Here is a 22,183-nt window from a genome sequence, read left to right as displayed (position 1 = left end):
ATGCTCTGAACACACCAAACATACAGCTTTCCCATTCAATTCCGTGAATAAATAGGATGACCATTTTTCTTGGAACACTCTGCACTCTGCGTCCACTTTTCTCTTTTTTGACAGAGACATATTGGGGCAATGAGGGTGCCAAAGCACATAATGTTAAAAGTAGAAGCCGTAATAAATATCGCGGGCAAAACAAAGTAGCTCATTGGCTGCACGTGCTTGACCTACTTGCTCTGCCCCGGTATAAACAGTTTGCTTGCTTAACACAATTGCTATTGCGCCATCCAGTGGACGCAATTGGAACAGCAGTTTATTTTATTGAAAAATTGCAGCGCATTTTTATACTTTACAAAAAAAATAAAATATATTTTTTTATTTTATTATCTCGCGGGCCGGATTAAACCCGTTTGCGGGCCTGATCCGGCCCGCGGGCCGGACGTTTGACACCCCTGGTCTAAGGGGAGTATTGATGGGCGAGGGAGTGGCCGACCTGTGATCCCCTGGCTCTTCGCCCAGTGCCTCAGGCCCCATGTGACTTGCTGGGGTTCCGTCTTTTGTCATGCGACCCCTATGACCATCAGAGTTCTGAGTAGATGCTGGCTCAGCAATCCGAAGGTCAACACTGTTACGACGGTACAGTGATCCATTCACTTCGACCAAGTAGGAGCGTGGTGCCACTTTCTGTACACAGGATCCGAGTCTCCAGAGGCCCGTCCGGTCCCCTGGTAGTGGCTTCATTCGCACCGTTTCACCCACCCTGAGCTCAGGTAAGTATTTTGCTGATTTGTCGTAGAGGATCTTGGAGACCTGTCTTCTGTGACGTAGCTTCACCAGCACGTCTGTCACCACACATGGCTCCAGGAGAGTGCTTGCTACTGGCAGAGCTGCTTTTAAACGCCGTGCCATGAGGCACTGGGCTGGGCTGCTATCCATGACTTCTGTCGGGGTATTGCGCCATTGCAGGATTGCTTTCCAGGCATCTTTGCCCTCTCGCAGAGCTTTTTTGCAGAGGTTCTTTGCGATTTTGACTGCCGACTCAGCCTTCCCATTAGCTTTTGGGTGTCGTGGTGATGAAGTGACGTGCTCGAATTCCCATTCTGCAGCAAATTTTCGGGACTCACATCCGGAGAATTGGGGTCCATTATCTGAAATTACCCTATCTGGCTGGCCATAGCGGGCAAACTGAGCCTTGCAGCGTTTGATCGTTGTCTCTGCTGAGAGGTCGGGGAGGAGGTCAATCTCCCAGAAGTCTGAGTAATGATCAACTACCAGCAGAAAGTCTTTGGCACTGTGCTGGAAGAGATCTAGACTTACTATCTGCCAGGGGCGCATTGGTAGTTCGTGGGACATCATCGTCTCTCTCTGTTGCTCAATGGCATATTCATTGCAGATTGTGCATTTACTGACATAGTCTTTGATTTCACTCTGCATTCCTGGCCAATACAGTGTGTCACGTGCTTGTCTGTAACAGGCCTCACCTCCTATGTGACTTGAGTGCACGCGTGCCAACATCTCAGGGCGCAGAGACTGGGGAATAACGACTCTCTGACCCTTGAATATTACTCAGTTTTGAACACTGAGCTCTTCTTTGACTGGCCAATATTCTCTGATGGCTAAAGCAGTTTCTTCCTTGCAGTCGGGCCAGCCCATCAGAATCACAGACCTCAATGCCTGGAGTTGCTCGTCCCTGTCTGTGTGCTGTCTGATTTGTATAAGGCGCTAGTCCGTAACATTGAGGTAGTCAGCCTGGTTGATGTGTTCAACATCCACTTGCTCTGTTTGTAAGCTGCACACTGCGTGTAATTCATGCATGGAGCGTGTGTGAGTGCCTGATGCAGTAGCCCTGCTGAGCGTGTCACTCACATACATCTCTGGCCCTGGCTTATACACCACCTTGAGGTTGTAGTTTTGTAGGGCCAGTAGCATGCTCTGCAGTCGTTTCGGGGCATTCAGGAGAGGCTTGCTGAATATAGCAATAAGGGGCTTGTGATCTGTCTCTGCGGTAATATTGTCACGCCCGTACAGGTAGTGGTGGAAGCGTTGGCATGCAAACACAATGCTGAGGCACTCCTTCTCTATCTGGGCATAATTCTGCTCTGTTGGAGTGAGTGCCCTAGAGGCGAATGCCACAGGCTGGCCCTCTTGCATGAGGCAACAGCCCAGTCCATACTGGCTTGAGTCACTCTGAATCGTGACAGGTTTTGACACATCGTAGTATCGCAGTACAGGTGTCTGGGTGACCAGTTGTTTTATTTCCCTCACCGCTGTGTCATGTTTTGGGAGCCAATGCCAGATGGTGTCCTTGTCCATGAGCCTCCTTAGTGGTTCACACACTTCAGAGAGCCGCGGTAGGAACTTGGCCAGGTAGGTGACGAATCCGACGAAGCGCTGCACTGCCTTCACGTCAGATGGGTGGGGCATATCCAAGACAGCCTTCACTTTTTCTGGATCCGCCTTGAATCGGGTGGAGGACAAGATGTGCCCATGAAAGCGAACCTCTGGCACTTTAAACTGAAGCTTTTTTATGCTTAGCCTTAGCTTGACCTGTCTGCATCTACCATCAGGGCCAGCAGCTTGGCGTCATGGTCACATTCTGCCTCCTCATCACTGTCCCCACAGCCCACTACGAGGATGTCATCTGCTATGGGTTCCACGCCGCTGAGTCCCATCAACAGCTCGTGCTGTTTCCGCTGATACACCTCTGGAGCCACGGAGACACCAAACGGGAGCTTCAACCACCTCTTCCTGCCCCAGCGTGTCTAAAAGGTGGTCATGTAGCTGCTGGGCTCGTCAAGCTTGCACTGCAGGAAGGCTTCTCTGGCGTCCACGAGCGTGAAGACTCTGGCCTTTGGGAGCTTGTAAAGAACATCCTCCAACGTGGGCATAATGTAATGTGAACGTCTCAGAGCCCGGTTGAGGTGTTTAGGATCTATGCATATCCGTAGCTTGTCTGGTTTCTTGGCGATAACCATATTACTTATCCAGTCTGTAGGCTCGGTGACGGATATGATGTGGCCATCTGCTTCGTATTTGTCAAGCTGAGCCTTCGTAGCTGCTTTCATGGCCACTGGTACATTGCGAGGTGCACACTGGACAGGCTGGATTGCTGCATCCAACTCAAAGTGGACTTCGCCGGGAACTGACTCGACCGGTGCGTTGAAGACATCATGGTACTTGCTTAGGAGAGTCTCCTTGCTCAGGGGCCCAGCCTGGACTTTGTCTATAATGTTAAGATCAGCTGGGATGGTGAAGTTAATAAGCCCAAGGCGCTCGCATGTAGAACCTGACAGTAATGGCTGTTGACTAGCCTCAACTATTTCAAACTCAAGAGTGTGTTTCTGGCCACGTAAAACACACTCTGTCACAAACAGGCCTAAAGAGGTCATGAACTGGCCTGAATACAGTTTCAGCTTGGTGCTACTCTGTGTGAGTTTGTCTCTGGGCGCGAGCCTCCTTTTATCTTTAAGGCTCATAACGTTACATGTGGCCCCTGAATCTAGCTGGCATTGCTGTGGTTTATTATTAAGTAGCAGAGTGACAAACCATTTTTTTCCTTTTGCCCTTACTGCCCCTATGCACTCGCTAGCATATACATCCTCTGTGCTGCTGTTCCCTTCATCTGTGTTTATTTCAATGGAGTGCACTTTACCCTCCTTTCTCTTGCTTTTCATGCAGGCCCTTGCGAAGTGATTAGGTGTACCACAGGATTTGCATATTTTTCCATAGGCTGGGCAGTGTTCTTTCCTCGTCCATGAGAAATGCCACAATATCGGCATGCATTGGGGTTGTCTACTGCAGAGTTGGCTGTAGTATTAGCATTAGCTGTGGCAAAAGGGAATTTCTTTACTGGCTGCCTGAATGTAGCATTGACATTGTCCATATGTTGCCTTTCTAGCTCCATGGACCTTATCTGTATATCTGTAAGCTCTGCTGCACGGCATGTCTCCACTGCCAAGACCAGTGTCAGGTCACGTTCTCTCAGCAAACGTCTGCGGGTGCCCTCATCAGTTATGCCAAGCACTATCTTGTCTCTGATCAGTTCATCTCTTAAAGCACCATAGTCACATGTAGCTGCCTTTTCCCTTAGCTTAGTGACAAAGCTGTCAATGGACTCCCCGTCCTCCTGTTTGCAACAACCGAAAACATAACGCTCGTAGATAACGTTCTTTGCTGGCTTAAAGTAAAGTTCGAGAGCATCAAGAATAGCTGTAGCGTTACCTTGCTGAGCTGCTGTTAGGTTCAGGTTGTGTTTGTATACGTGTCGGCATTCTGCTCCCATTATAGTCCTCAAAGTGGCAGCCACTACCTCATCGTCCTTTTCCCGAAGTCCCGTTGCTAGTGCATAGTCCTCCCATTCACCTCTAAACGTATCCCAGTTTGTGCTCCAATCTCCGCTGAGCTTCATAACGGCGGGAGGGAAAATGTTCGCTGCCATGTCTAAATGGTGCTAACAACACTGAAGCTAACTAGCAAACTCAATCTAGCTAAGGACAATTCCGGAGAACTTTTACTCAACTAAGGTTTTTTTTTTTTTTTTACCAGAACAGGTGACTCTAATTTGCGGAAAGCATGGTTAGTTATCCGACTCTGACACCATGTTTGAATGTTAAATAAGGAGGCAGAGGCATTGATGCGAGTAACCAGTCTTGTGCAGTATATTGCATTACATCCGGGTATCTCAAGTACACCGGTAAAACACTGGAGTTGCAGTAATGAACATTTACCAACAGATGGCATCATTGTGCCATCTTCCACCCATAACAACTATGGCAGCACCCAAGGGGCTTGAATTTTCGAGCTCTCCCCGTAGATTTTGTGGCGATGTAGTGTCCCCATGAGTGACAAAACACTGAGCCAATCACGGCGCAACTAGAGAACATTACCAAACCCTACGCTCCGTATTTTCCGCTTGCACCACCACAGAAAGCACAGAGCTAGGCTGAAACACCTGCATTTTGGAGCTGCCTTACTCAAGAAAGCAAAAAAGAGACCACGTTTGTATGCAGCTTTATTAACTCAATTATTTATTTTTTTAACATTGTTTGCAAACTGATATGTGACACGTATTAATGCCAAAATAACATACAAAACAGGTAACAAAAAAAAAGCAACTAGGGACTGTAATGTTTATTCTGTGCATTTTCTATGGCAGTTGGCAACCAACTTAAAGGTGCATTACCGCCACAAACTGGACTGGGGTGTGGACCAGAGACAGGGAAGGTCTAAATCCTACCCATTATTCTCATCTCTCCCTAAGAAAACATAATACATAATTAAATCCTACATCCAGGGCCGGATTAATGCAGAGTTTAACGGGGCTGAAGCCCCTGGGCCCAGGCCCGTGGGAGGCCCAAAAGGAAGCAAAACAAATACAAAATATATAGATATTTTCTTCCTATATTTTTTTATAAAGAAAATATACACTGAGTGTACAAAACATTATGAACACCTGCTCTTTCCATGACATAGACTGACCATGTGAATGCTATGACCCCTTACTGATGTCACTTGTTAAATCCACTTCAATCAGTGTAGATGAAGGGGAGGAGACAGGTTAAAGAAGGCTTTTTAAGCCTTGAGACAATTGAGATATGGATTGTGCATGTGTGCCTTTCAGAGTGTGAATGTGCAAGACAAAATATTTAAGTGCCTTTGAACAGGGTATGGTAGTAGGTGCCAGGCACACCGGTTTGTGTCAAGAACTGCAACGCTGCTGGGTTTTTCACGGTCAAAGTACATTATTTTCTTTAGGAATGTAGTGAAGTAAAAGTTGTCAAAAATATAAAGAGTAAAGTGCAGATACTCCCCCCAAAAACGACTTAAGTACTACTTTAAAGTATGTTTACTTAAGTACTTTACACACCACTGTTGAACTTGAGATCAGAGTAATATCAAGAGCATATTAATTTCCAGTTTATTACTGGGTCAATCCTGGTTTCCTGGCCGTCATTAAGCACTCAAGACCTTTCTCATCCAGGACCACTGAGCCAAAGATTTTTACAACTCTCATTGTTCTATCTGTGACGAAACTGTCCAGTACGCATCTATTTTTGCTGAACGGATATGAATTAATTCTGGCTTCCGGTTTCAGTCTTACCGAACCACCAAAATGGCGAAAATCGCCAAAACACACGAAGGTAAGACTATTTATTTAGAAAATGTTGTAAATGGGTATTATAATTTGATTTTATGTACGTCGGGTTCCTAATAAAAAGAGGATGAAGATGCATCCATTGTTTAGAAGCTAGCTACATGTTTTAGCTCTATTGTCATTCGTGACACCCTAAACGCAACGAGGACTGATAGCTAATGGCGCCCCCCTAAGTTAACTGCTAAGTTAGCTAGACAATGCAGAATTTCTACAACCATGATTGCCTTTATCAGTATGCGCTTCAATTATACTAATTGTGTAGATGTTGCTATAAGAAACTTGCTATGGTATCGATATGGCTACATTTATTTAACAGCGTCAGTGTTGTTGTAAAAACTAAAATGGCGTTGGAAGTATGGCATGTCGGACGTACACCGCACTGCTGCTAGTATCGTAACATTATGCACGCTTCATGTTTGACGTGTTTCAGATTAAACATATCATGAATACATTTTCTAGCTAATTAGCTATGATAACTAACGTTATTTGGATTATCTCATCTTTGTCAAGCCAGCACTGTCTGATTCCGCTCAAATTGAAACTAATTTAGCAGGCTCTAGTTCAGCGTTTCCCAAACTCGGTCCTGGGGAACCTAAGGGCTGCACGTTAAGGTTTTTGCCCTAACACTACACAGCTAATTCACATAATCAACTGACCATCAAGCTTTGATAATGTGAATCAACTGTGTAGTCCTAGGACAAAAACGTGCTCCCCTTGGGGTCCCCAGGACCGAGTTTGGGAAACGCTGCCCTAGTTACTTTGTCAACACAGCGATCGATTTGAGCACAGATGAGAGCTAATTCGTGCTTGACAAACATATTCATTGAATACAATAGCATATTTTTTTTAGCTAATGTGTAGTTTAGCACTACTGCAGATGCTATTTATGTTTAATATAATATAATAATATGCTTCATATCTTTGGTTATGCGTTTGTACATATTTCAACATACCCTGAAAGTCACTGACTGTTGTGTTATTCTTCCCCCCTGCCCCCCAGACATTGAGGCCCAGATCCTGGAGATCCAGGGCATGAAGGCTGCCCTGGTGGAGGAGGGAGCAGATCAGGGTGTGGGCCTGGACTCAACTGGATACTACGACCAGGAGATCTATGGTGGCAGTGACAGCCGCTTCGCTGGATATGTCACCTCTATCGCTGCCAATGAACAGGAGGATGTAAGTGTTGCATGTTAAATCATGAGTTGTGATGTATGCATGCTTGTTTTTCTTTTTAACATTGAAAATGGTCAAATAAAAAAAGTGTGCATGTCGTCTGCAACACTGACATTCTCCTTCTCTTCCTAGGGGTTAGGCGTCAGCTATTCCAGTGTCATATTTTTAATGGCGTTGGCTATTCCAGTATGTCTTGTTGTCTGCGAGCTGGGAGAGTCTGCCTTAAGTGGCTAGGCTTGACCAGACTCTTGTCTCTCTCTTATTTTCAGGATGACGAGGAGGACTCTTCAACAAGTCTACTTGGACAGAAGAAACCGGGGTATCATGCTCCGGTGGCTATACTGAATGCAATACCACAGTCAGATGAACAGGTTAGCCACAGTAACACTATCTCCCTCTCCAGCTTTTGCAATAAGTGTAGAATTCTACTTTTGAGTTCAAACCTGACAGAGACCCTTTTACTGAACCTTATTGCAAAAGTTTTGGATTTGCTTAATTATCCTGCTCATGTCTTGTCATAGACAACATGTTATAATGGCTAGTTCTCACATTAAATCTCTGTTTACCATGATGACATGTATTTTAACATGCTGTGTTCTCTCTCCTCTCAGTACGACCCGTTTGCCGAGCACAGGCCCGCGAAGATTGCAGAGCGTGAGGACGAGTACAAGGCCAGACGACGACAGATGATCATCTCTCCGGAGCGACTAGACCCCTTTGCAGATGGTAAATTTCACCCCTCCGTCCTCCCTCCATAGTGTCCTCCCCTGTTCATGTTTTACCCTCTCTCCCTGATCCCATGGCTGCCTTTTAAGGGTTTGAACCCACCTCTTGTTGCTTAGCCCTTCGAGCACTGTGCAACGGCTTGCTCCCCAGACTAAGACCTTCCCGTGGTAATCTTTCCTGGCCTGAGGGCGGTTGGTTCTCTTGTCACTGCGCCTTTTATCATTCATAATTTTCTCTCAATAAAATCTCTTTGCTTTTGAGGCAAACGGCCTGCGAGGCAGATACAAGTTTTTTTTTTCTTGGAAAATGACAATAATTGTAAACATGATTAAGTAGTATAAAATACATGTCTGCCAGTGAGGGGTTCCATTTTGTTTTAGGGAGAGGTGGTTTGCCGTTGTCTTGGTTAGACTTTCGTACCTAACACTACATGGGTGGCAGGTAGGTTGTGTGTGTCTCGAAGGGTTAACAGACCCATGTGGCTATCTCATGTACTGATGGTGGAAAGAACTGTCTTACTCTTAAGAAATGTATTAAGTAATGTGAGTAGCAAAGAAAATAAATAAAAAGGCAAAATAAAAATTGTGACTTCTATATGGGTTTGATGGTCAACCTTGGGGTAATTCACCTGCTCATGCAATATGCTACACCCTGCTGTGCCCAGTAGGCGGGAACGCAATGACCCCAATCCCCCCCCCCCCCTAGATGGCAGACCACCTGGGTACAGATCTGAGGCTTCCGAGTATTTCTGTGTAGAACAAGAACACTCATAAAATTAGCAGTGCAATCAGACCACCCCTTTACTTCCAAGTGGCCCTTCCTTCACTCCTACAGTATCTTTGTGTAGGCTTATGGTCAGTTACCACCACTGTTGGCTTGTCGGACTTCTAGGGGTTGGGGAAGTTCCATTAGAAAAGAACAGGACATCACAAATTATGACACTTACACACATGAACTGTAGTGCCGTTGTGTCATCAACATTAGTGAGTTATGGTCTCAGATTTCAAAGCACATTTAAATGGCTTTTAGTCCAAGTTGGGTCAGGCATCTTAACTTGGGCTCCAGGTGTGTGATTAATAGAGTGAATTACAGTTGCGGTATAATCATTGGCCAAAGGGCCAGTCTTGCCCCTTAACTCTCACATGGGCAAGGAGCTGTCACCTAGCTATATTCACATTCCTCATAGCCTAAATGAACTGAATTGTCCATCAGTTAAACAAGGATGGCCTATCTCTCAGAATACGGCTTGACTAGCCATTGAGCATTTGATTAACTAAACACATACCTTCTAGAATAGGTTTAAGGTATTTATCTATGCATTGCAACAATTTCATTTGCAATGCAACAATTTGCCTGTAGCGGATGAAGCACACATATCTCTCTCTGAGATGAAGTGGCCTCAGTGCCTCTATGTAGTCTGGGTAGGGCTGTATCAAGCCTGCATGTAGACAGCTCTGTCATATACAAAGATGTTGTGTAAATATATTTCTATTTTACATCTTTGTAAAATAGAAACATATCAAGAAATCTGTGTGCCGCAATTCCACAGGCCCATACTAACTGTCCTTAATTTCTTTCCTACAGCAGTACTGCTTTGCCAGTCCTGTACTGCACTCTCTTAAGGGTGCAGCAACTCATCCTGTGTAGGTTATGGTGAACACAGACAGAAGCGTGCGCTTATCAGTTTTGTCAGGGTCCGCTGGTTTGTTGTCTGGGTGGGTGTGTTTGTGGGTGAGGGGGGAAAGCAGCTCTTCCTCAACAAACCTCTACCCTAAGAACCTTTTTATTTTTTCTTCTACCAAACTTTATTTTTATATACTTACATTTAAACCGTAGCAATTTTATGTAGTCTTTTGCTTTAGATTTATTTTGTAATTCATAATTAATTTAAAAAATATATCTATTTATTTATTTATAAAAAGGAAGTCAAGATCTACGTTTACGAAGTTGGAATAGCAATCGACACTGAAGGCAAACTTCCAACTGCTCAGTAGCAGGCAGCCTGTTCCCACCTGAAACGAAGATATTGATTGTATGGCTCTAATCGTAGCCTCCACTGGCCCTCATGTATCCGTGTAACTACATACATATGCTCTCCCTGCCATGGGTTACATAAAGTAGCTACAGAGTTATCTCACAAGAAGATTTGGTAACAAATTGACTTCATTTTGTTAATCAATAATTCACAATCTGGAGGATATTTTTTGTTCCATTTATTTGAGGTTTGAGCCCCAGGAGGATTTTTCTTTTGAGTGACGTAAAAACAAATCACAGGTGGTATGCTTATGTGTGTGAGTTCCAACCCTTTTCCAAAGTGTTACTAATGGTAAAGAGACATTTTCTAGGCTTCTTTTCTGCCGGTTGAAGTCTGACTGCAGAAGGACCCTTGGCACTGAAAGTGTACGTATTCTGGAGAGCACAGCCCAGGACTCCTGCATCAGTGATGGCTTTATCCTCGCCTGTTATCTCCTTAAATGAAAGAAAAAAAACACCTCAGCTCTTTCTCAATGTATCTGCCTGTTGTTTTTTTTATTCAGCTATGTTTGTTTGTATGTAAGGCAAGCAAGAGAGGACTGCCTGTATGTTGTGTATCTAGGGTTGTCTTGTTGTGATTCAGCTTAAGGAACTAAAACAGTATAAGTTTCTAAAGAAGAAGTGAGGGCCTAGCTGAACTGGCTGTGTTATACTTGCTGTGTGTGTTATGAAGCCGGGTCCTGGGGCGTGTTCTAATCGGCTGCCCTGTGTCTTGTTGGTGCTCTTTCGCGCAGGGGGCAAAACGCCGGACCCAAAGCTGCAGTCCAGGTCGTACATGGACGTCATGAAGGAGCAGCACCTGACCAAAGAGGAGGTAAGACAGACCGGATATATCCCCTTTGTGGTTTAGCTCAAGGGCATAACTTTGTCTTCGGGTAATGTTTCGATTAGTGGTGTCTCCATAGAGGATTATAATATAAGAATATTGAATTATGTGGGTGTGTTGTTCAATGTGGTGTATTGTTGCCTTCAATAGACTGCCGTCCTACAAAGCTCAAGGGAAACTTTCCCCTGTTGTGGTGAGGTTAGTCTCTGGTTCATGTTCTTACTCTCCCTACGTGCAGAAAGAGATCCGTCAGCAGATGGCAGAGAAGGCCAAGACGGGAGACCTGAAGGCTGTCAACGGCTCTGCTGCCTCCCAGGCTGCTGCTGCCGCTGCTGCTGCCAAGCGTAAACGCCGCTGGGACCAGACGGCCGAGAAACAGGACCAATCAGGAACCCCCAGCAATGCCGGCACACCCAAGAAGATGTCCAGCTGGGACCAGGCTGACCAGGCTGCTGAGGTAAAACGTATTATCTTAGCTGATCAGATCAGTCAAGTTTGTATCCTTACTATGACTTGGTGTGGGCTGGTGTTTGATCAGCAAATTATATACAGTGGGGGGAAAAGTATTTAGTCAGCCACCAATTGTGCAAGTTCTCCCACTTAAAAAGATGAGAGGCGTGTAATTTTCATCATAGGTACACGTCAACTATGACAGACAAAATGAGAAAAAAAAATCCAGAAAATCACATTGTAGGATTTTTAATAAATTTATTTGCAAATTATGGTGGAAAATAAGTATTTGGTCAATAACAAAAGTTTCTCAATACTTTGTTATATACCCTTTGTTGGCAATGACACAGGTCAAACGTTTTCTGTAAGTCTTCACAAGGTTTTCACACACTGTTGCTGGTTTTTGGCCCATTCCTCCATGCAGATCTCCTCTAGAGCAGTGATGTTTTGGGGCTGTCGCTGGGCAACACAGACTTTCAACTCCCTCCAAAGATTTTCTATGGGGTTGAGATCTGGAGACTGGCTAGGCCACTCCAGGACCTTGAAATGCTTCTTACGAAGCCACTCCTTCGTTGCCCGGGCGGTGTGTTTGGGATCATTGTCATGCTGAAAGACCCAGCCACGTTTCATCTTCAATGCCCTTGCTGATGGAAGGAGGTTTTCACTCAAAATCTCACGATACATGGCCCCATTCATTCTTTCCTTTACACGGATCAGTCGTCCTGGTCCCTTTGCAGAAAAACAGCCCCAAAGCATGATGTTTCCACCCCCATGCTTCACAGTAGGTATGGTGTTCTTTGGATGCAACTCAGTATTCTTTGTCCTCCAAACACGACGAGTTGAATTTTTACCAAAAAGTTATATTTTGGTTTCATCTGACCATATGACATTCTCCCAATCCTCTTCTGGATCATCCAAATGCACTCTAGCAAACTTCAGACGGGCCTGGACACATTGCTTAAGCAGGGGGACACGTCTGGCACTGCAGGATTTGAGTCCCTGGCGGCGTAGTGTGTTACTGATGGTAGGCTTTGTTACTTTTGTCCCAGCTCTCTGCAGGTCATTCACTAGGTCCCCCCGTGTGGTTCTGGGATTTTTGCTCACCGTTCTTGTGATCATTTTGACCCCACGGGGTGAGATCTTGCCTGGAGCCCCAGATCGAGGGAGATTATCAGTGGTCTTGTATGTCTTCCATTTCCTAATAATTGCTCCCACAGTTGATTTCTTCAAACCAAGCTGCTTACCTATTGCAGATTCAGTCTTCCCAGCCTGGTGCAAGTCTACAATTTTGTTTCTGGTGTCCTTTGACAGCTCTTTGGTCTTGGCCATAGTGGAGTGTGACTGTTTGAGGTTGTGGACAGGTGTCTTTTATACTGATAACAAGTTCAAACAGGTGCCATTAATACAGGTAACGAGTGGAGGACAGAGGAGCCTGTTAAAGAAGAAGTTACAGGTCTGTGAGAGCCAGAAATCTTGCTTGTTTGTAGGTGACCAAATACTTATTTTCCACCATAATTTGCAAATAAATTCATTAAAAATCCTACAATGTGATTTTCTGGAGAAAAAAATTCTCAATTTGTCTGTCATAGTTGACGTGTACCTATGATGAAAATTACAGGCCTCATCTTTTTAAGTGGGAGAACTTGCACAATGGGTGGCTGACTAAATACTTTTTTCCCCCACTGTAGGACCAAGTGTTTTTGGGGCAGTTTATTTATGTCTTGCCTTGACTTAAATATTATTTTTAAGCTCCTAGTAGAACAAAGTACCTCAACCATGCTTCATTTCTGTGTTGTAAGAACTCATTGATCCCTTTATCCCCTGACTCTCTCTCTTTCGATTTCTCCACAGCAGACCCCAGGACACACCCCTGGCCACACCCCCTCCAACAGCCGCTGGGACGAGACCCCTGGCAGGAACAAGGGCAGTGAGACCCCAGGGGCCACTCCCAGCACCCGGATGTGGGACCCCACCCCCAGCCACACCCCGGCCGGAGCAGCCACCCCAGGCAGAGGGGACACACCGGGACACACCACCCCCGGACATGGGGGGGCCACAGGCAGCGTGCGCAAAAACCGCTGGGACGAGACCCCCAAGACTGAAAGGGAGACCCCTGGTCATGGTAGTGGTTGGGCCGAGACCCCCCGAACAGACAGAGGAGACGAGTCGGTAGGAGAGACCCCCACCCCCGGGGCCAGTAAGAGGAAGTCCCGTTGGGACGAGACCCCTGCCAGCCAGATGGGCTCTTCCACTCCACTGATGACCCCTGGGAAGACTCCCATCGGAACCCCTGCCATGAATATGGCCACTCCATCTCCAGGTACTGTCAGTCACCTAACCTACATCTCAGGCCTTTGAATCCCATCTTCAATTCCTTAGAGGTAGAATATAATTTAAAACTGATAATTCTGTTTGGTATTACGTACTTGTTGTTCATTTACTAGTAGTATAATGTCCCACTAAGTCGTGATACTAGGTTGAGGCATGTTTTACATTATGTATGTGTTTCCTATCCTGTCAGGTCACCTGATGAGCATGACCCCAGAGCAGCTGCAGGCGTGGCGTTGGGAGAGGGAGATCGACGAGAGAAACCGACCACTCACAGATGATGAGCTGGATGCCATGTTCCCAGAGGGATACAAGGTCAAGTAGACTCTTTCACACACCAGTACGATGGAGAAATAGAGCTCAACAGTCATTTGTCACATCAAATACCTATATTAAGTGAGTGAATAGTCTTCGGTGATACGGTAACAAGTTGGAACAGGACAGTCTGTCTCTGGTCAGTGTCACGTTCTGTCTCTCTGGGTTCGGTTCCCCACACCGGCATGTCTCTTCAGTTGAAGACATCAGGGAATTTGTCTGAGAAGACCTCAATCCAGTACACAAAAAATAGTAAACTGTTCTGTAAAATGAGTTAAAGGTATAGGAAGTGAACAGTACTAACGTTTCATCTTGCAACTCCTCCACAGGTCCTTCCCCCACCAGCAGGCTACGTGCCCATCCGTACCCCAGCCCGTAAGCTGTCTGCCACCCCAACCCCCATGGGGGGCATGACGGGCTTCCACATGCAGCAGGAGGACCGCTCCATGAAGCAGGTCAACGACCAGCCCAGTGGAAACCTGCCCTTCCTCAAACCAGACGACATCCAGTACTTTGATAAACTGCTGGTTGAGGTGGATGAGTCCACTCTGAGCCCAGAGGAACAGAAGGAGCGTAAGATCATGAAACTGCTGCTGAAGATCAAGAACGGAACACCTCCCATGAGAAAGGTGAGACCAGCTGCTAACTGTCCTCATCATCTTGACCACAGAATTAAAAATTGAACTTTCCCTGACCAAGATGGCTGCCATTATCCACACATTCAATGAGCTATGAAGGTTTGACATAGGCCACTCTAGTGTTGTATCTCTGGTCTTTACTCCATCTTCCTTTTGGTGTGTAACTCTCACCACTGAAATGTCAACCACCCAGTCTAACCCCCTTGCGTCTCTTCTCAGGCTGCCCTGCGTCAGATCACAGACAAGGCGAGGGAGTTTGGCGCAGGGCCCCTGTTCAACCAGATCCTACCCCTGCTCATGTCTCCTACTCTGGAGGACCAGGAGCGCCACCTACTGGTCAAGGTCATCGACCGCATCCTCTACAAGCTGGACGACCTGGTCCGCCCATATGTACACAAGGTGGGTCATTGTGTGTGTGAAAGAGAGGCAGTACTCACTCACTCACTCCGTTACTGTATGTCTCCTGTGCTGAGATTGGCACTGTGTATGTGGTTCACTAACTGACTGTCTGTTCCTCAGATCCTGGTGGTGATTGAGCCCCTGCTGATTGATGAAGATTACTACGCCAGAGTGGAGGGCAGAGAGATCATCTCTAACTTGGCCAAGGTGAGCCCCACTCCCAGCCCTATAATGTAATCACACACCCACCACAGTTGGGTAATATGCCTGCGAATCATTCTCGCCTGTTCGACCTATCCGTGGTCAGATCAGGGCTAGTACTTCGCTAGATTAAATACCAGCACGAGAACTAGCCGATCTGACATCCATTTCATTTCTGTTCTCACCCTGCACCCGTTGGTTACATTCCTACAGCACGTAGCGAATATTTGTATCTCCTGAAATCACATTAGAAAATGCCACTTATGCTGTCTATGCAAGGAGTATCACGAACACCAATTAATCTGTCCATCTCTTTCCCGGTCTTTCCCTTCCTCTCTAGGCTGCCGGCCTGGCAACTATGATCTCGACCATGAGGCCTGATATTGACAACATGGATGAGTACGTCAGAAATACAACGGCCAGAGCTTTCGCTGTCGTAGCGTCCGCTCTGGGTATCCCCTCCCTGCTGCCCTTCCTCAAGGCTGTGTGTAAGAGCAAGAAGTCATGGCAGGCCCGCCACACGGGTATCAAGATTGTCCAGCAGATTGCCATCCTCATGGGCTGTGCAATCCTACCCCATCTGAGGAGTCTGGTGGAGATCATCGAGCATGGTGAGCCGAGGACGACCCTGAGATAGTATGTGACCTGAGGGGGTAGTTTAGTTTTCTACTAGCTAGTAATAGTACGTTTTTATATTTGGGAGTGACTATCTAGTAAATGTGACTCAGGTGTAGTTTAGCTTTTTATAAATTTTTTGAGTGCATGGGTTGATGCTTCAAGTTCATTCGCTTTTTAAGTGCATTTCACACATGGTCACTATACACTTTACCAGGAAGGATAAAACATGATCTCTTACTGGCCTCTATTGTCTGCCCCCCTCAGGTCTGGTAGATGAGCAGCAGAAGGTGCGGACCATCAGTGCCTTGGCCATCGCTGCCCTGGCTGAGGCTGCCACGCCCTACGGTATCGAGTCCTTTGACTCCGTACTCAAACCCCTGTGGAAGGGTATCAGACAGCACAGAGGAAAGGTGAGGACAAAACTATTGAGGACCTATGGCCTTCGGTTACGTGTCTGCGAATCATTCTCGCCTGTACGACCTATCAGTGGTCAGATCAGGGCTAGTACTTCGCTAGATGGACACCAACACGAGAACTGGCAGATCTGACATCCATTTCACTTCTGTTCTCACCCTGCACCCGTTGGTTACATTCTTAAAACAAGTAGTTAATGCAAGTTGACCTGAAATCACATTCAACTTTATCGGAGTATCTTGGCTGTGTAGACCTAGTAACTGATTTAAACCTCCCTCTCTTTCCCCTCTCGTGTCCAGGGTCTGGCTGCGTTCCTGAAGGCCATTGGCTACCTGATCCCTCTGATGGATGCTGAGTATGCTAACTACTACACCAGAGAGGTCATGTTGATCCTCATCAGAGAGTTCCAGTCCCCTGACGAGGAGATGAAGAAGATCGTGCTCAAGGTGAGGTAGCCTAACCGTGTGTGCGAATCGTTCTCGCCTGTTCAACCTATCAGTGGTCAGATCAGGGCTAGTACTTCGCTAGATGAACACCAACATGAGAACTGGCAGATCTGACATCCATTTCACTTCTGTTCTCACTCTGCACCCGTTGGTTACATTTCCAAAATGGAAAGGAGTTGCAGATGCTAGCTAGTACACTTAAAACAGAATTGGTGTTTGTGTGCCCTGTTTCTAACCCCCATTGTTCCCTCTCTCTGCCAGGTGGTGAAACAGTGCTGTGGTACTGACGGTGTGGAGGCCAACTACATCAAGACAGAGATCCTGCCCCCCTTCTTCAAGCACTTCTGGCAGCACAGGATGGCCCTGGACAGACGCAACTACAGACAGGTAGGTACACAACACTCACACACCAATGACTCAATACACTTATGACATGTTGAATTGGTTTGGTCAAGTAGGCAGTTGTGTTCCAAGTATAAATAGAAAAGCAGAAATGAAGGTCTGCGCCAAGGCTTGTAGCAGAAGATGGCTGGTGATTTAAGAGTTAGATTTACATTTTTACATTTAACATTTTAGTCATTTAGCAGACGCTCTTATCCAGAGCGACTTACAGTTAGTGAGTTGAACTATACCAAGCAACGAAAAGCAGAAGTCGATTTTATGACTGGATTTCAATGTTTAGTTCAGCGTTAGTTATTTTATCACTGCCATGTTTTGGGATGTGTGAACTAACGCCATCCCTCCCCCACACCTCTAGCTGGTGGACACCACAGTAGAGCTGGCCAACAAGGTGGGAGCGGCAGAGATCATCTCTCGTATAGTAGATGACCTGAAGGATGAGGCAGAGCAGTACAGGAAGATGGTGATGGAGACCATAGAGAAGATCATGGGGAACCTGGGAGCTGCTGACATCGACCACAAGCTGGAGGAGCAGCTGATTGACGGCATACTGTACGCCTTCCAGGAACAAACCACTGAGGTGAGACACGGGGGGGAGACCAGGGGCAAGTTCAGCAAGGAACAGTGTTGTGGAACGTTCAGATAGAAATGGGTTATGTAGAACAAATATGCCTTTATGACCTGTAGAATAAGGAATCATATCAGCTCTATTCATGACATTTCTATCTGCAACGTTCCAGGATGTTTACCTACTGAACCTGGCTCAGGGTATAACGTTGGGGAATGTTGAGATATACATTTTGTAAAGCCTGTGATGAAACAAGTTATCCCTGTCTGAACAGCAGTGTGGACCTACGGTAGTCTGAGGTTTGATGGGAGCTTCATATTGATTGGAATGGGTAACTGTCTGCGTCCGAAATGGCATACTGTTCTATTTAAACCAGAGCCCTTTGGTCAAAGGTAGTGCACTATATAGGGAATAGGATGCCATTTTGAATGCAGACACTCAGTCCATTAGCCTACCTGTGTAGACTATGACTAACTCTAGTTGACCTCTGACCCTGTGTAGGACTCTGTGATGCTGAATGGGTTTGGCACGGTGGTCAATGCCCTGGGGAAGAGGGTAAAGCCCTACCTGCCTCAGATCTGTGGTACGGTGCTGTGGCGTCTCAACAACAAGTCTGCCAAGGTCCGCCAGCAGGCTGCTGATCTCATCTCTCGCACCGCCGTGGTCATGAAGACCTGCCAGGAGGTTAGACTGGGTGTTGTTATACATGCGCACACACACTCTCACTCAAACAGACACACTTGTACTCTCACACACACACACACAAACTTTGCTATGAACTTCACTAAAGATGTACAGGGTTTCTCTTCCTTTCTAAACCTCTCGTTCTCTCCCCTCAACAGGAGAAGCTGATGGGTCACCTGGGAGTTGTGTTATACGAGTACCTAGGAGAGGAGTATCCTGAAGTACTGGGAAGTATCCTCGGTGCTCTCAAGGCCATCGTCAACGTCATCGGTACGAAAACATCACCCTCACTACTACACCTGTCTTCTCTCTGCGAATCATTCTCGCCTGTTCGACCTATCAGTGGTCAGATCAGGGCTAGTACTTCGCTAGATGGACACCAACATGAGAACTGGCAGATCTGACATCCATTTCACTTCTGTTCTCACCCTGCACCCGTTGGTTACAAATGAAAAGTCTATTGGCTTTTAGTTTACATTTTAGTCATTTAGCAGATGCTCTTATCCAGAGCGACTTACAGTTAGTGAGTGCATACATTTTTCATACTGGCCCACCTGGCCCCCCGTGGGAATCGAACCCACAACCCTGGCGTTGCAAGCGCCATGCTCTACCAACTGAGCTACACAGTGCCATTATAAGAGGGGTTATGGTAGTAGTGGTGGTAAGAGTAAGACTGGTTGATATGCATCCAGACATCTGATTGGTTGTCTGTCCTGTCACTCATAGGCATGCATAAAATGACTCCACCAATCAAAGACCTGCTGCCGCGCCTGACGCCAATCTTAAAGAACAGACATGAGAAGGTGCAGGAGAACTGTATTGACCTGGTTGGCAGGATTGCTGACAGGTATGTGTGTGAAATGATTGCCTTGTATATTTCAATCTTTGAATCTCAATTTGTCTTTTGTCGACATCCTGTCTCTTCCTTCTAAACCGTATTGGAGAAGGTCAGAGTTCCCTCCCTTCTGGGAGAGGAGGCAAGCAATCGAGGAAAGATTGAGAAAGAGCCTCTGACTCCTACTCATATGTGCAGAAATGTATAAACTAGTAGATGTTTCATCAACCGTGTTATAACTCCTACCATGGTGTGTGAATAGGGGTGCTGAGTACGTGTCGGCCAGGGAATGGATGCGTATCTGCTTTGAGCTGCTGGAGCTCCTGAAGGCCCACAAGAAGGCCATCCGCAGAGCCACCGTCAACACCTTCGGATACATCGCCAAGGCTATCGGGTGAGTCCTGTCTCTGGCTACTGCATGCTCGTACCATCCTCACAGTTTGTCATCTCAGTTGGTCATTTATTAGGGATTCTGTTTGGAAATTAAATGTCTGCTCAAGGATGTTGTGTTAAATTGAATGTTTGCCCCTCCCAAATGTGAGCGTTTTCAATTGTGCTTGGTCATATTCCTTTTGCTGTTGTGGTTATTAATGTGCACTGATTTAGCATGTGGGTGTCCTCCTGACCTCTCCTCCTCCAGACCCCATGACGTGCTGGCCACACTACTCAACAACCTGAAGGTTCAGGAGCGGCAGAACAGAGTGTGTACCACCGTAGCCATCGCCATCGTGGCTGAGACCTGTTCTCCCTTCACCGTGCTCCCCGCGCTCATGAACGAGTACCGCGTGCCAGAGCTCAACGTGCAAAATGGGGTGCTCAAGTCCCTGTCCTTCCTGTTTGAGTACATTGGGGAGATGGGCAAGGACTACATTTACGCTGTCACGCCACTGCTGGAGGACGCACTTATGGACAGGTGAAAGGAGTATGCATTGTGATGAGCAAGCAGTCTGGTGTTTTGGCTAATGTTCTAGTAACTCAATGAACTCCTTCACTACCCAGATAAACATTTCCCTTGTAATAAGTATTCATCATATCTACAAACATTACATGTATTAACTAGCCATGGTGAGCTTCATCCCTGTATGTCAACAGTGTTGGCAAGCAGTTGACTCAGTTAAATGGGTGGTAGTATGCCTGCGAATCATTCTCGCCTGTACGACCTATCAGTGGTCAGATCAGGGCTAGTACTTTGCTAGATGAACACCAACATGAGAACTGGCAGATCTGACATCCATTACACTTCTGTTCTCACCCTGCACCCGTTGGTAACAAAGGAAAAGTCAAGTGTTATTCATTGTCAATGAGGATTTCACCCTCAGAATTAGAATATATAGTAGACCCCAACTGCTTCTTTCCACCTTTTGACTGGACCCACTTCCTCTCCTCCTTACAGAGACTTGGTCCACAGACAGACAGCCAGTGCCGTGGTGCAGCACATGTCCCTGGGCGTCTACGGCTTTGGCTGTGAAGACTCTCTCAACCACCTGCTCAACTATGTGTGGCCCAACGTGTTTGAGACGTCGCCCCACGTTATCCAGGCTGTGATGGGGGCCCTGGAAGGCCTCCGGGTGGCCATCGGCCCCTGCCGCATGCTGCAGTATTGCCTACAGGTAACTACTACCACTACTACCTACATCAATGGTGGGCAAACTACGGCCCGTGGGCCGCATCCGGCCTGCCAGATTTAAAATGGCCGGTCCCCAAAAAATCTGTGGCCCTCTGTCGAATTTCGAAATCCCGACGTGGCCTGCAAGCCAAAACGTTTGCCCACCCCTGACCTACATCAATGTTCTTGTTTTGAATAGCGCAGTGTTGAGAATCAACATCAAATGTCCAGAAAGGGATGTAAATGTGTTAACTTATATAACTATCAACAGCAACCTACCCTTTATGATGTCCATGAAAGAACTGCTGAGGATATTTAGTAAAAATAACATACCATAATGAAAATGTAGTAGCACTGTAAGTACAGCCATTGAGTTGATAATGCTCTCTAACCCTGTCTCTCCTCTCTCCAGGGTCTGTTCCACCCAGCCAGGAAGGTGCGAGACGTCTACTGGAAGATCTACAACTCTATCTACATCGGCTCCCAGGATGCTCTGATTGCTCACTACCCACACGTCTACAATGACGAGAAGAACCCTTACCTCCGCTATGAGCTGGAGTACTTCCTGTGATACTGATCTGCTCTCTCTTCCCCCCCTCTCTCTGTTTACTCTCTCTCTCTGCCGATCTCTCTCCCCTTCCCTCTTTTTCACCGCTCTCTTCTCCTCTTCCTCTATCTCTCTGTTCACTCTTTGTCCTCACTCTCTTGGTGTATAGGACTTGGTCCATTTTTTAAAATTATTTATCTCCTCTGTCTTTGTAGTGGGTGTGTCCAACAATCCAACAGTCACAGTGGCTGTGGCCCGAGATACATTTTTAATACAATAAAAACCATGTATAATAGGGAAATACAGAATATAAAACGGAACAACTTCTTAGCTTGTATGTTTTTGTTTTATTTCTCCTTTTATAAATATTTCCATAAGGAATGACAGACGGAACAGTGAAGTGCAGGATCTAAGTTAGCCTGGTTAAGGAATGGAAAAGCAAGTCAGTGAGTGAAACTCTTTAAAATACTGTCGTGGTTTCTTTTTACTGGCCTTGACCGTTCCTTCTCAATGCTCTGCTCGCCTATCAGTGATCACCCCTTTGTTCTTATCAGAATGTTGCTTTATTTGACTGAATAAACGTTTGTGTATAAAATAAAACCCCTCGGCCCTCTGCTTTATTTTGAGTTGGTCAAAATAAAGCATGAGACATGACTACTCATAGGAGTAATAATATGCAATATGGAAATGCATCTATGAAAAGTACCATCTTCCTTTTCCCCATGGTCATTTCCCTATGCCTATGGTCATAACCTTGGAGGCAGAAGAACTCCTTGGTGGAATATGTGGGAACATACCAGCATTCTCTAGATGATTCCAATTCCACAC

At 46.2% G+C, this 22,183-nt stretch overlaps 1 protein-coding gene across 4 annotated transcripts; it reads left to right on the top strand.

The window, feature by feature from the left end:
• Window positions 1-6,050: 6,050 nt before the first annotated feature.
• Window positions 6,051-21,955, top strand: LOC311114927 (splicing factor 3B subunit 1-like). Of its 4 annotated transcripts, none has more exons than XM_084190143.1 (23): window positions 6,051-6,134; window positions 7,149-7,324; window positions 7,591-7,692; window positions 7,933-8,047; window positions 10,816-10,895; window positions 11,146-11,364; window positions 13,212-13,677; window positions 13,879-14,000; window positions 14,330-14,629; window positions 14,858-15,037; window positions 15,158-15,244; window positions 15,579-15,849; window positions 16,121-16,266; window positions 16,570-16,716; window positions 16,978-17,103; window positions 17,474-17,695; window positions 18,185-18,367; window positions 18,526-18,637; window positions 19,094-19,214; window positions 19,465-19,596; window positions 19,843-20,115; window positions 20,596-20,812; window positions 21,221-21,955. In XM_084190143.1, exons 1-23 carry the CDS (start codon window positions 6,107-6,109, stop codon window positions 21,377-21,379), a joined length of 3,984 nt encoding a protein of 1,327 aa, XP_084046269.1. In that variant the 5' UTR covers window positions 6,051-6,106; the 3' UTR covers window positions 21,380-21,955. The 4 variants fall into 4 exon arrangements, with proteins under 4 accessions (XP_084046269.1, XP_084046268.1, XP_084046271.1 ...); XM_084190142.1 differs by having other exon boundaries at window positions 13,209-13,677; XM_084190144.1 differs by lacking the exons at window positions 6,051-6,134; window positions 7,149-7,324; window positions 7,591-7,692; window positions 7,933-8,047 and adding an exon at window positions 10,361-10,447 and having other exon boundaries at window positions 13,209-13,677.
• Window positions 21,956-22,183: the final 228 nt, after the last annotated feature.

Source organism: Coregonus lavaretus, assembly GCF_964263955.1.
Source record: "Coregonus lavaretus genome assembly, contig: HAP1_SCAFFOLD_992, whole genome shotgun sequence".
Lineage (NCBI taxonomy): Eukaryota > Metazoa > Chordata > Actinopteri > Salmoniformes > Salmonidae > Coregonus > Coregonus lavaretus.
The sequence above is the reverse complement of the archived record's forward strand: the minus strand, read 5'-3'. Positions and strand labels throughout refer to the sequence as shown.